Raw genomic sequence first — 14,987 nt, forward strand, 5'->3', positions numbered from 1 at the left:
AACGTACAGAGCAATGAGACAGGGATGTTTCCTAGCTCCTCTGCTATTTAATTTATATATAAATTCACTTGTGGACAAATTGAACCAATTAGAACACCATCTTCCAAAATTAGCAAATATGCATATTGCCACCTTGCTATATGTAGACTGCATAGTACTTCTGTCATAATAAAGTGGACTCAAACAAGCCCTGAATGCCTTGACCAGCTATTGTTCAGAGGAAGTTTTCGAAATCAATCACAGCAAAACCCAAATCGTGAATTTTGCAAAGAGACCTAAACAGCATGCCTGGAGGATAAATGACTGAAATATTGAACAAATTAAAATCATCAAATATTTGGGCATAATTTTCCATAACTTCACCAAGTGCAGAGCAGTCAGAAAGTCACTGAGCAAATCCATCTTCCTGTCAGAATTTCATTTTCTAAGCAAGCCTGGGTTTTAACTTTCATTTTTTGAATTTATTGCTTTACTCTGCTTTTTGTCTTTTAAAGTTGACCAGCTGGTTGAATGCTGATTTGATTCAACGCCCTACTGTACTGTTTTTTTGTTTTCTTTCCCTTTATGTTGTTGTTTTGAATAACTGTAAGGAAACACTGGGTTTTTTGGGATGGTGAAGTGCTTTCATTTGATTTACATTATTATTGGACTCTCATTACAGGTTCTTTGTATATGTATTTGCAAAATATTTGAAGTTTATTTCTTTTGATTTTTTTTTAAATCTTGGTTCAAAATATCCAGAAAATATCTTTCCTGTTTCCTTCTGCTTCTGTGTTCTTTGTCCCCTAACCATGTTTCACAGAGTAACAAGCAACCTAGACAGAAATCTAAGAAAATACTTTTTGGTAACATGCAACTTTTAGCTGAAAGTTTAAAAAAAAAATTATGAGATGATAATGGCCATGGAAAATATGCAGAGGCATGTAGTTTTAGATAAGTTTGATTCACAAAAGGACTCTGATATGAAAGTTGCAGACCAAAGAGATATGGACTCCACAGTCAGAGAACTAACTAACTAATCTCGCGTCTCTTTGAAGTTAATTTCTTTACAATACTAGAAGCTTGATTGAATGGGAAAATGACATTTTTTTCTTTTCTACGAGGACTATGAATTGGAAATCCTATTGTATGGTAGTGATGAACATATTGCTAAGGTTTATCAAACGTTATTGAATTTGAATTTGGAAGCTGAATATGTAAAACATTGTATGATTCAATGAGCAAGGAACTATGGATATAGTGTAAAGCTTGAACAATGGGAGAATATGTGGACGAAAGGTTTAAAATTTACCCTAAATGATTCACTGACTCATTTTATAACACTTTACCTGACAAATGTCCTGGGAATTCTAATCCTTTTTATGTATAACTACTACTGGATCAGTAAGATCCACATAGCTATGTTTTCCTATACTGTCTGTAAAATTAGGCAGATCCTGGTTATCCATTAATGATTTCACCACCAAATATAATACATTACTATGTCCTGTCCTGTTTTATTGTATCCCAATGTTTAATTTTTATTCTGGTCTGTGACCATAATAAAGATTGGCTGATTAGAATTTGATACCAGTCTCTTATGTACTTGTAATCTTAAATGCATTTTAACATTTTTACCATATGCTTAATAAATAAATATTCTTGGAATCCAAAGGTTTCAAGATGTGAAAAATCTCTCAGTATACTATGATCAAGTACTGAAATGTCACTGGGGTGAATGAAATCTAAAAAAACACTGTGAGGAAATAAAGCATATCTATGTTTTAAAATTAACTTTCTTTCAATCGTCTATAAAAAGGAACTATTTATATGTCAGCTAGATCACCTAGAAGCAAAACATGACATAAGATAAAGACACTGAAGGGACAGGAAGGAAAAGTTGACAAGGGAAAATATAAATTCAGTTGTAATAGCTGAATTCAGTTGGCTTAGTTTTAGTAGGCTATGATCCTTTTTTTAAAGGGCAGACATGATGCAGGACTCTAAGTTATTCAATATCTCTCTTCATTGCTTTCAATTCTTCTTTTAAGACAGCTTTTCAGACTGTGACAAACTTGTCTGTACACTTTATATTTGTCAGATACACTTTATATTTGCTTTCAAGTACGAAAATTGTCAATACTCCTTTCTCATTGAACAAACCGTAAGTAATGACACTTAAGTAAGAAAAAACAACTATAAATGCCAGTAATTGTGAGAGAGATTTTGGAGTCTTAGTGGACAATCACCTAAATATGAGCCAATAATGTGTGGCGGCAGCCAAAAAAGGCCAATGCAATCCTAGGCTGCATTAACAGAGGGATAGAATCAAGATCACATGAAGTTCTAGTACCATTATACAACGCCTCAGTAAGGCCACACTTGGAATATTGCATCCAGTTTCGGTCACAATGATTAGGGGGCTGGAGGCTAAAATGTATGAACAGTTACAGGATTTGGATATGTCTAGTAGTCTAATGAAAAGAAGGACTGGGGGGAACATGATAGCAATGTTCCAATATTTGAGGGGCTCCATAAAGATGAGGGGTTCAAACTATTTCCAGAGCACCAAAAGGCAAGACAAAAAACAATGGTTGGAAACTAACAAAAGGCAAGATAAGAAACAATGGTTGGAAACTAAGGAGAAATTTCTTTGCCTTCAGAATATGTTGCCTTCAGAAATTGTGGGTGCTCCATCACTGAAGACTTTCAAAAAGAGACTGGACCATTTGTTTGAAATGGCTAGACAGTCACTTGTCTGCGATGGTACTATAGGGCAGTGATGGCGAACCTTTTAGAGACCGAGTGCCCAAACTGCAATCCAAAACCCACTTATTTATCGCTGGGTGCCAGGTGGGCGTGGCCCTCTGGGTGGGCGTGCTGTGGTGGTCGTGGTCGTGGCAGATTGGGTGGGCGTGGCCAGCTCGATGTTGCTTTTGGGGAGGGATGCCTGTGGGGGCCGGGCAGGGTTGGGGGAGATCCAGGGGGTCTCTGGAAGGTGGGGCAGTGGGCAGGAGGCTCGTGAGGCAAGGGGAGGCAGGGCAGGGGTGTCATTGTCACAGGGCAAGGCGAGTCAGGGGCCGGGGCGGCTGCTGCCTGACACCATTAGCCCCTGCACACAGAGGCCAGCGAGCACATGAGTGCTGCGATGTACCTGGCCATGTGGGACCTCGGCGAGTTAGCAGGCGGCTCGTTGAAGAGGGACAGTTGCCATCTCCAGAGCATGGCGGCACTCAGAGAGGGCTCTGAGTGCCGCCTCTGGCATGCATGCCATAGGTTCGCCACCACTGCTATAGGGTCTCCTGCTAGAGCAGGGGGTTGGACTAGAAGACTTCAGAGGTCCCTTCTATTATTCTATGTTCTATGTTATTCTACAGTCTTGTAAGCTGTGATGGTTTACAATGAAAACTTTACACACCTTCACTATTCATTGGCTTGCCAGCCCCAAGCAAGAGTTACATCGAAATTCGGAATTTCAAATAGAGTAGGGAAAACAACAGGCTTCCAGGTAACTCAGCAATTTAGCAGCAATGTAACTACAGCAAAAGGTTAATAAATAGCCCTTTGCTGCCATCTATTGGCCACGCACCCGCATCATAATTATCCATAGTTTACTGAACTAGGATTGAGTCAGCCCAGTTTTCTAGGGTTGCACAATGCCCTGAATTAATCACACAGGCTGGGTTCCCATTGGCCAAACTGTAGTTGGCTGTTTTGAATTAGTGTATGCAAACGAGGCTACTAACATTTCTGCATGTTAAAAGGCGAATAAGGTTACCAGTCGCAATCAGTAATAATTGCTCATTAGTATCTTTAGAAGCAGAAACACTACTTTGTAAGTGCCAGTCGGAGAGTTACACCAGGAACCAGCACTACTCTGTCCTGTTCTGCTGATGGGGTTTACATAAGCCACGAGGTTTGATCGCCCAACCTAGAAATAGAACAGTTTGGTTTTATCCATAGATCATTTCCAATGTAACGATTCAAAGGATACAACATGCAATTAATTACGATCGTTACACTTTATTTGCTTGTTTTTAAAAGTCAGAAAAGGCCTTCTGCCGCATCTAAACTGCATTTCCCAGAAGTCAAGGAATTACGCATGCGTTTATTGAGCTAAATGGAGTTAGAACGCCTTCCGCAGTATATTGAAAGCTACCTAGCCAGTAGGAAACTGCCACAGCTCCTAATTCGTTCGTGATGTCTTCAGGAAACACCTCTCTGCTAGAATGACAGGTTCCTAATCAAATCCGTAGTTGGGATTATCAGATTTGCCAATAGAAAAGTAAAGTTTCCGGAAGGAGGCGAGGCTTAGAATCAACAGAAAGAAGGAAATGCTAGGACGTGATTGACATTCAAACACCCAATAAATCTTACCCACCGTCCAATCGACTTCAGGCACCACCCATTCCCCCCTCCCCGCACCGAAGTGGGTAGCAACAGTTGCCCCGGTGAGGGAACACGGAGGGCGCCATAGCCACCGTAGTCGTGGCGACCAGGAAGCCCGGCAACAACAACAACCGCCCACCCTCCCTGCCTCTGTGCGATTCCCGCCAAAATCGAGAGAGAGCACGATAATCGCGACAACGTCCCCGCCTCTCCCCTCAGGGGACGAGGCCTCGCGGGGCCGGGACAGTCCAGGTGGGTTCGAGTCCGGTTCCCCTTCCTTTTTCCGTAAAAAAAATGGCGAAGTGTGTTGTTCCTCCTTTCTTTTCTCCGAAGTAGTCGGGAAAAGTGAGGCGGACAAGTGAAGTGGTGTTTTTTTTTCGGTGTTGGGCCCTACCGAGGCCACACCAAACAGGGCTTGACGGGAAAGGGCCCAGGCCCTGAAAGGAGGAGCGTTGACGCTCCTCGGTGATTGGTGGGCGAGAGAGCCAATAGGAGTAGGTGGACACGCTTAGGGCGGCCAATGACACTGAGAGAGAGGCGGGTGCGGACGATCGCTCAGGAGAGGGGAAAAGGAGAGAATGGTTGACTTCAAACAGCGTCATAAAGTCGCGGTGACGTCACGAGCATGAGCTTTTCTTGGTGAAGTTGCGTAGTAGCGCTAATAATCCAAAGGAGTGCCTCTTACGAGAATTAATAAAAAATAAAGGATTTTAGAGAAGTCCTGGTCGTAGAGAAGGTGGCTATTTGATAGAATAACTCCCATGGGGAAAAGTCATAGGTTAATTATTGAGTATCTTATTGTCTTTAGAGAGTTGAATCTCTAATTGAAAAAAGATAAGAGCTGGAAAGACTTTTGGCCAGGTCATAGAAAGTCACTTTTAGACAAGAGGATAATGGCCAACAGCTGCCATGTAAGAGCTGCTTACTTGGCTATTTTTATAAATGGTTTGAAGAATGTGGGAGTTGTGTTGGGAAAGTGTTTTATTTTTTAGTTGGTCCCTGCTTCCTGTGGTTCTCAATAAAGCTCCATGTCTGCTATGGTGAAAGGTTGCCCGTCCCTGTTTTTTAAGACATAAAACAGATTCCTGTGTACCATATTTAGAACAGATACTGGTAAGAGTAGTTTTGGACCCTGTGCTTGAAATAAACCTATTGCTCACTGATAAGGCAATTTTTATGCAGAAGTTCACAGTTTTATTCACGGGGAAACTTAGGATTGGAAACTTTTTTAAAAAATAAAAGGTAGCCAGAACCAATAGAAATCCTAGTGTGAATCAGTACTGTAGGTGTTAGAATGCTAACCCCTGGCTAATGGAATTGACAGTATATCTGAATCCTCAAATAAGGCAAACATTGCTGTTAAATGTAACTTCGGATTACTAATGTAACAGGGATATCTAAAAGCCATGCTGTTTCACAGGGCTGTTTCAGAGTGCTTTAGGTAAAATTATTTGTGTCCTGTGCTTGTGGCTAGGTACAAGAGCACACCACAATTGGGTAAGAGTAATGATAAGAATAAGAATGTATTTTTTTACTCTGTTCAGTGCATAAATATGAATGAATTCTCTTCTTAATAATTGGTCATTTAGTTACAACAGATCCCCCAAAATGCACTTATGATCTGGTTTCCAAGTTCCAATGTCCACCCACTGTGGTCACATGATCACATTTTGGGCTCTTGGCAGTCAGCCTGAATTTACAGCCATTTGGTTTGTTTTTTGCCAGAAATCTCTGCTTGCTTTTGGGTTCTGACAAAAAAACGCCCATTGAGAACAATGGGTTTGTTTAACCACAGCATTCACTTAACTGTCGTGTTTGTTTTACCACCATGTATGCTTAATGACTGCTTCAAAAACATCATAAAATTGGGTCAGTCATGTGATGACTCACTTAACAACAAGCATGACTTCTGACTAATTCCAGGCTCAGTTATGGTTGTAAGTTGAGGACTTCCTGTATTTTCTTAATATGTATTCAACATAACATAGGTTAATGTTTAATTTCTTCACTCTGAGAGATCTAGGTATTATTTTAGGTTCTAAACAACAGAATCTATATTGAAAAGTTGTTGAATTGCTTCACTTTTCACAAAATGCAAAACAAAGTATTGGAAATTGAAACTAAACTGAGGTGAAATATTATTGAGCATTCTAGAGATACTGAATACCAAATACTATTTGATGTTATAATGATGTGTTACAGCTAATGATTTTACAGATTGTTAAGTTTGAAACTAAACTTTAGTTTGCATTTGGGGGGGGGTGCCTTTGATTTCTGGAAACTAAGTAACTAAACTGACCAGTGGAACAGCTTGCCTCCAGAAATCGTGGGTGCTCCATCACTGGAGATTTTTAAAAAGAGGCTAGACAGTCACTTGTCTGCGATGGTATAGGTTCTCCTGCTTGAGCAGGGGGCTGGACTAGACGATCTCCAAGATCCCTTCCAACTCTATTCTATTCTAAGAAACTACCTGACAAATACCTGCAGTTTTCTTGGCAAGATTTCAGAAGTGGTTTCTTGGTATTCCTAGGGTTGAGAGTGACTGGTTCAAGGTCATCCAGCTTATTTTGTGCCTAAGGTAGGACTATATCTTCCAGTCTCTCTAGTTTGTAGCCTGATGCCCTAACTCTTATACCAGACTGGCTCTCTTAGTTTGCTTTAGAAGTAGTTAAGATAACTATTGCAATTACCATTTATTCCCTTTATAGTGCATCATTTCTTTTAACCAAAATTACGATAACAAACAGAAAGTAGAGGAATGACTGGCAGGACTTTAATACTTTTTGAAACATTAAACCAGTGTGCCCAGGTTGTAAAATGGCAACCAAATTCAAATGTTTTAAAACTGATCCCGCTGCATAGGACAAGATAGACTTTAGCACTTTAATACAGCACCAGAAGGTCATTATAACCATTTAGAAATTATTACTATCAAGTTCATAAGTTTCAATCAACTTCATGTTTTACTGTTCATTGCATGGGTATCTCATTTAATGTAGTAAGAATAATTGTGGAATAATCTATTTTATGTTTGTATGTTTAAGATCCAGAAGTTATTGTAAGATGGAGGTGTTTGATTGCTTTGGAAAGGCTGATGAAAATAAGTATTAACCATGTAATTGCCTGTGGGAATGGTGGTTTGAATTTCTTGAGCAATAAATGTAATTTCTGATTCTTTTTGAAAATCCAGATTATACTTGTAATGTTGGCCTTTATTATTGCAGGTTTATTAATTACAGGTCAGCTAGAACTACATGCCATATAATAATACAATATTTTTACTGGAATATGCAGTTTGGCTACATGTGAAAACCGTTCCATTCAAGAAAAAGGTATTAAAATATTTTTAATATTTAATTTTAACTTCAGCTGAAAATATCTAGTAGTCAGAACCATCTAATACATTGCTTGAGGTTGGAGAAACAAATTGTAATAAGTCTGGTTGCATGAGAGTCCTAATTTCATCCAGACACTGATAAATCATTGTTTTATATAGCTGAAAGTGTTTCTAAGAAAAGTGAAAAAACTGCTGCTGCTCTGGTGTTTGCCCATAAATGCATTCATTTTCTTTTCATTGTGTGATCTGTCTATACCCATGTTACCACCTTTACTTTGCTGATGCAGAAGTAAATTTCTGGAGATGTATATGGCACCAATCTGTCCCAAATTGGTGCCATATAAGGGAACCAGACTTTCTTGACAACGTTTGCTTGTTATCCAAGAAGCTTATTCTCAACGACTCTGAGAGAGCTAATGACTGACCTTCAGAGTACTAATGATCAGATGATTGCAAATAATATAAATACTTCCATTCCTCACCATTCAGCCAGAACTGAAGAAGCTTCTTGGATGAGAAGTGAAACTTTTTTTTCAAGGAAAAAACCAAGAAAGTCCAGTTGCTTTTTGAACAGCTCGTTTGGGACAATCATGACCTGGATGATTGAGAAACTCCATAGACTTGGCACCAATCTGGTTATACTGCACTCTGTTCACTGAGTGGCATGATATGATATGCTCTTGAGTTAATGCTGAGGTTTAAAATATTATTTCAGAATTGTATTATGGAATAGCTGGGTTTGGACATACAGTAGATAGCTGTTGACTTTTGGAGTTTTTTTCAGATTCACAAGTGTATCTGGTGAACAGAATTATGGCACTTTAGGCAGGATTGTAGCTGTTGGGATAAGAATGTACAATGTCTAGGAAATGTCATTCTTTCACAATATAAACAGGCTTTCCCTTTTTAATTTTTATGGATTCTCTGTTTATTTCCATAAAGTAATTTTATTTTTTTTGAAAAAGATATAGAAGTGTAGACATGAAAATCTTTATATGAATCTCCTTTTCAATTTTAATTTCTCCCTGCAGCTGAAAACTATATTCACCAAGTGTGGGTAACAAATTTTGAACTTTCCTCCACTATTAAAAGGACTTGTTAACTCAATTGTTAATTTGAGAGAGTATATCCTGGGATGTAGATTAATGTTTATCCATAAAGGGACACTATCCTTCCATTCAGCAGATGTGCCAGTAGTAGTGTTCTATTTGTGCTGGATTACTTTCCAGCAGATTTAGAATCAAAATCACAGGATTGGAAGGGGCCTCAGAGATCTTCTAGTCCAATCTCCTGCTCAGAGCAGGAGAACGTATTCCATCCTGATGAATGGCTTGTCTGATGTTTTCTGAAGACTTCCAGAACTGGATCACCATAACTTGGGGAGACAAGTTATTCCATTGATTAATTGTTCTTAAATCAGGAAATTTCTCCTTAGTTCCAGATTAGATCTTTCTTTAATGAACTTTCATCCATTGCTTCTTGTCAATACTGAGACCAGCCAGCAACCTCAAGTACTGGAAGACCCTTATCATGTCACTTCTAATTCTTCTCTTCATTAGGCTAGACATACCTGGTTCCATCCATCGTTCGTCATATGGTTTAGCCTTTAACCCAGGGATCTTCAAACTTGGCCCTTTTATGACTTGTGGACTTCAACTCCCAGAACTCCTCAGCCAGGCACGCTGGCTGAGGAATTCTGGGAGTTGAAGTCCACAAGTCATAAAAGGGCCAAGTTTGACGACTCCTGCTTTAACCCCTTATTAATCTTTGTTGTTCTTCTCTGTAATCTTTCTGGGGCCTTAGCATCATTTTTGTATCTTGGCGATGAGAGCTAGACACAGTTTTCTAAATGTAGCCTCACTAGTGTGGTACAGAGTGATACTATCTCTTCTCTTGATCTTGCTGCTATTCCTCTCTTATGCAGCCTAGGACTGCCTTTGCTTTGTTGGCTGCTGTAGCACATTGCTGGCTCATACTTAAGTGGTGGTCCAAGATCCCTCTCACTGTTACTACTGTTGAGCCAGGTACTGCCTATTCCAGTGGTGGCGAACCTATGGCACGGGTGCCAGAGGCGGCACTCAGAGCCCTCTCTGTGGGCACACACGCCGTCACCCAAGTCCTAGGCCTTTAGCTGGGTTTTATAAAACTTTTTCACTTTAGGCCTCTGCCGCCATGTGCAAAAAAAAAAAAAAGGTCCAATCAATCAGTCAATTTCAACTTCTCGCAGGAAAAAAAAGATGTTGCAAAGTTGGAATTGATTGATTGAACTTTTTAGTCCCACTCAATTTGCCGTTACCACCTCAGCCACGCCCACCCAATGGGCCACACCCACCCAATGGGCCACACCCACCCGGCACCCGACAATGCATGTGAGTTTTGGGTTGCAGTTTGGGAACTCGGTCTCTAAAAGGTTTGCCATCACTGGCCTATTCTATACCTGTGCTTTTAGTTTTTTCTGCCTAAGCACAGAACCTTATTTTTCTCACCACAAACTGCATTTTGTTGGATAGGTTCCAATGCTCGAGTCTGTTAAGCTTATTTGGCTAAAAGAGGTTTTTTTGGTCATTGTAAAGGGGGAGAAAAAAGTTTTCCCTTCTGAGACCTTGAATGATACATTCAAAAACAGGACTATATGCAACTACCAGTCTGCTTCAATAAGGCAGCTTCTGATTTTCCTGACAAAGAATTAAGCTCTGTTATTCAAAAAGAAAGATTATACATTAATCATATTGTCTGGCTATCTGAGAAAAGCAGCCTTATGCGAAACTAATAATTCCAGATAGATTGTAGACTGTTCTTTAGTAACTGTGGTGATTTACTTAACTACAACTGCAAAAAGGTCATAAAATTGGATGTGATGATGTGATGACTCACTTAACCAGTACACCACTTAATGATGAAATTTGCAGTCCTAATTGTAGTTGTAAGTCAAGGACTACCATACATGCTTCTTCATGTATAAAGCAGCTTTTGAGGGATTTACACAGCCTCACTACATAGCATAAGGATATACTGAACATTGCTGTTGAGGTTCTCTGCAGATGTCCCTTCATTATTCTTTTAGCTTTAAACAATAATAAGTGTTATTTTAAAGCATTTGACCATCCTCAATACTAGGGTGCAATTACAGTAGTCACTTGTGGCATTTATCATTAATGTGGTTTGTCTGCATATAAAATCAAATAGAATATGATTTTATATTGTCCATAGAGGCTTATTGAATTTCTTTTAAAACAGTTTTACAAAATATTACGGAAGTTTACAAAATTGGCGAAGACACATTATAAACTTATTTAACCAGAAACACTGGGAGCAGAATGTGACAAATAGTGAACAATTTACTCTGGATATTGCAAGTTGTAGCATACTTTGTGTCTTAAAGTTCATACTCAATCCTCTATTCCTTATCTTAACTAGCTGTAATGAGCACTGTAAACAAGTTGAATTTCTGATGATTGTGAGCATCTTCATAAAAGAAGAAATCTGAAAAATATGATTTAAATATCATGCAGATTATACTTAATAAATAGTATACTTAATTATACTACATTGTTAATTTTCCAGACTAATATTTCACGTGCACTAATCGGTGTTCCTGCTGCTATTCTTTTTGATAATTGACTGCAATTAGATTTTAAACATGGTGAATTATTAAGTTATCACCCAGTGAATAGAACTGTAGGGAGTTCTTTTTGTGTGTAGAATGCTTTATAATTGATTAATTATTTTTCTTTTCTTTTTGTTCTATTTGTTTTTCCTTTTCTCTTCAACAAAAGGAAGCAAAAAAGCCTTATTTATTATCATTTTCCCCACTGTTGGCATGGCAACACAGGCTTACGTTACCGAATTACAGGCAGCCCAACAACAATCACAACAACAGCAACAGTCTCAGCAACAGCCAGCAACAACAGCAAATACAACACCAGTGGTGGTGGCGGCAGCAACTCAACAACAGTATGTGGCAGAATTGCAAGGTGCCCAGCAGCAACAGCAGCAGTCAACTCCAAAACAGTATGTTACAGAAATCCCAACTTCTCAGACGCAGGCTCCACCCACTGGACAACAGACACCAACGCCTGTGCCACAGCAGTACATTGTAGTGACTGTTTCTGGTAAGTGTTTAATGGGTGAACGAAAGTGGGGAAATTGCCAGGAAAAAAAATGAGAGTGGTCATTTGGGGAGACAAAATGCCCTTTATTTATTTACAGCCTTCAAATAGGGGAGCTTGTGAAAGCCATTATCAGTGCCACTTCTGTAAAGACTATGAAGTGAAGGAATAATCAGCCCAAATATCAAATATTTCTGATTCAACCAGTTAGAGAATACTGGCAATAGTAGCTGGCAATGTCCTTCCTAGGAAGCTCTTTGGAAATATTTCCCACTGTTTCAAGAACAGAATCCCTTAATCTGCCTTGAAATCTATTTGTGAAATATTCCCCTCAAAGATTATAATCATTGGAGATCCCATTGCATATCTATGTACCTGAGTATATTTACAATTTGAAAATTTCTCCAGATAACTTTCCTTAATTGGTAGTTGTGTGATTTTTATTTCATAGCTTCTTGGTCTATCTTAGAAGAGTACGGTGAATTTTAAATAATAATTTGGTTAATCTCATCAATCCCAAATGAAATCCTTTTTTATTTACTACCATATTTTCAAATTGTTCTATTGAAATATGTATGTACAAAAATATAGGGTAAACAGTTTTAAATATACTGAAATGTGATGAAAAGCTCAGATGAGATAATAATAATAATAATAGTAGTAAAGTTGGAAGGGACCTTGAAGGTCATCAAATCCAACCCCCTGCTCAGGCAGGAAACCCTATATCATTTCGGACAAATGGCTGTCCAGTCTCTTCTTAAAAACTTCCAGTGTTGGAGCACTCATCGCTTCTGGAGGCAGGTTGTTTCACTGGTTAATTGTTCTCACTGTCAGGAAGTTTCTCCTTAGTTCTAGGTTGCTTCTCTCCTTGCTTAGTTTCCACCCGTTGCTTCTCGTCCTGCCTTCAGGCGCTTTGGGGAATAGCTTGACTCCCTCTTCTTTGTGGCAGCCCCTGAGATATTGGAACACTGCTATCATGTCCCCCCTCGTCCTTCTCTTTGTTAAACTAGACATACCCAATTCCAGCAGCCGTTCCTTATATGCTTTAGCCTCCAGTCCCCTAATCATCTTTGTTGCTCTTCTCTGTACTCTTTCTAGAGTCTCAACATCTTTTTTACATCGCGGTGACCAAAACTGGATGCAGTATTTCAAGTGTGGCCTTACCAAGGCATTGTAAAGTGGTATTAACACTTCATGTGTTTGTATTTGTATTTAAATTTGGTTTGCAAAAGTTAGTTGAAGCATTCATTGTGGATTGCCAGACCCAGCTTTTAATTTGTCTTTAAATATATTTTCTAATTCTCTATCAGCTATTGTGAATAGATTAGTGTCCATCTTTTGTGAATTATACAGTTAATTCTCATTATTGTAGTTATATAAAGTTATCGCAAACACTGAATTAATGAATAGTGAGACCTCTTGAGAATGTCTGTGTCGAGTGACTATATTTTTCGCTTCTCTGCATATCCACGAATGACTGTGAAAGCTCTCTGAGTATTGATTTTGCAGTTACAAATAAATTTTGAATAGGGAATTAGCAAATACAGAATAGTCTCAGGAAGTTCATTCTGGGTCTTGCATCAACAATGAAGATTTGCATTTAGAACTTAGGTATGATGATGAGAATAGAACCTCTTCACCCTGTGTTGTATGCAGCAGAACCTTTCTTTCACTAATCAGATTTTTATGGTAGACAGTTCCTATATAGTTTCAATAATAGCCCAAGAATATTAATCTATGTACAGAGTTTTAGAAGATATGACATGAACTCTGCATCACAGCCTTGCACGGACCTGTAAGGGTGAGATTCCAGGCCATTTGGAAATTAAATATAATAGATTGCTTAACTCTTCTGCTTATATTAATAATAACTGAAAATAGTTTAAGAAGAGATAAACATCTGTCTGACTCAAGATGAAGGCTGCTTCTAACATGCTAGGGCAGGTTTGGTCTTCAGTTTAATACTTGAATGAGAGACCACCAGAGAAGTCAGGGTTGCAGGCAGGACTAGAAAGTTAAAAAAAAAAATACCAGAAGAAAGCAATGGCATACCATTTTAGCACTGTTGCCAAAAATTGCATATGCATTATTATAATTATTTGTAGTCCAGGCTGTCATGCTTTGTTTCATGTTTTTAATTACATGTTTCAATGTTGTAAGCTGCCCAGAATCTATTGGATAATGCCTTTAATAAAAATAATAAAATAATAATGAATATAGATAAGTTTATAAAATCATGAGGAGAGAAGCTTCATGACATATTTCTTTTACATTTACATGACAATATTTAGCTTCAGCTGGATTTTGTCATAACAGAAATTTACTGCAGGGAGATTAGAAAAGGTTGGAAAATTAGAGACTGGTCCCACCTTAGACATGAAGCCAGCTAAGTGACCTTGGGCCAGTCATTCTCCCTTTCAGCCTAACTCACTTCACAGAGTTGTTGCTGTAGGAAAAATAGGAGGAAGGAATATTAGATACTTTCAATACTTTGAGTTATTTATAAAATATAATAAAGGCAGGACTAAAAAAAAATCTGCCTGATCATTTTCAGTGCAATGTTATTTGACTTTTGTGCAAAGAGCATATTATACTAATGTCTCCATGGCCAGAATTCAGCAAATTATTTTGGTTAAGGATAGATCCTGCTAGCTGGCAGCCAGTGTAGCGCATGTAGCTCATGTGACACAACAAGAAGTACCTATTATTGTTTCCAACCCTGTGCTTTGAATTAGCAGTAGCTTCTGGATGATCTTCAACGACAGCCCTATGTAGAGTACATTGCAATACTCCAATTATGACGTGATCACGACATGAGTGACTGCCTCCAGGGCTTCTCAGTTGATAAAGGGATGCAACTGGCATATAAGATGTACCTGTGCAAAGGCCCTCCTATAGGCAGTCGCTGTGAGCCCAGGAGTCTCAAATGGGAAAGTGCAACCCCATCCAAAACCAAAGATGGAAATGTCCCCTGATCCTAGGGGCCAAGCAGCCACGGGCATTCAGTCTTGTCAGGATGGGCCAAAGTCTGTTCCTCCCCATCCAGTTATAGGGTGGGGAGGATCCCAAGTGTTCCCATATAGAACACAAGCACGTCACCTTTATTAAAACAATTTACCAGTTAAGAACTATAATCTAGGTTATGTTCTTATTTATGCCTTAAATAAAATATA

The 14,987-nt window shown here is 38.9% G+C and overlaps 1 protein-coding gene across 1 annotated transcript in view; it reads left to right on the top strand.

Moving 5' to 3' along the window:
* The first annotated feature begins 11,485 nt into the window (after positions 1–11,485).
* Positions 11,486–14,987, top strand: part of RFX1 (regulatory factor X1) — a 48,225-nt gene continuing 44,723 nt past the window's right edge. Inside the window, exon 1 of the mRNA XM_015827457.2 lies at positions 11,486–11,817. Within this exon, the coding sequence (XP_015682943.1) occupies positions 11,526–11,817 (292 nt within the window). The 5' untranslated portion in view covers positions 11,486–11,525. The remainder of the gene's footprint in view (positions 11,818–14,987) is intronic.

The sequence above is a fragment of the Protobothrops mucrosquamatus genome, unplaced genomic scaffold, assembly GCF_001527695.2.
Source record: "Protobothrops mucrosquamatus isolate PMUCROS unplaced genomic scaffold, P.Mucros_1.0 scaffold_215, whole genome shotgun sequence".
Classification (NCBI taxonomy): domain Eukaryota; kingdom Metazoa; phylum Chordata; class Lepidosauria; order Squamata; family Viperidae; genus Protobothrops; species Protobothrops mucrosquamatus.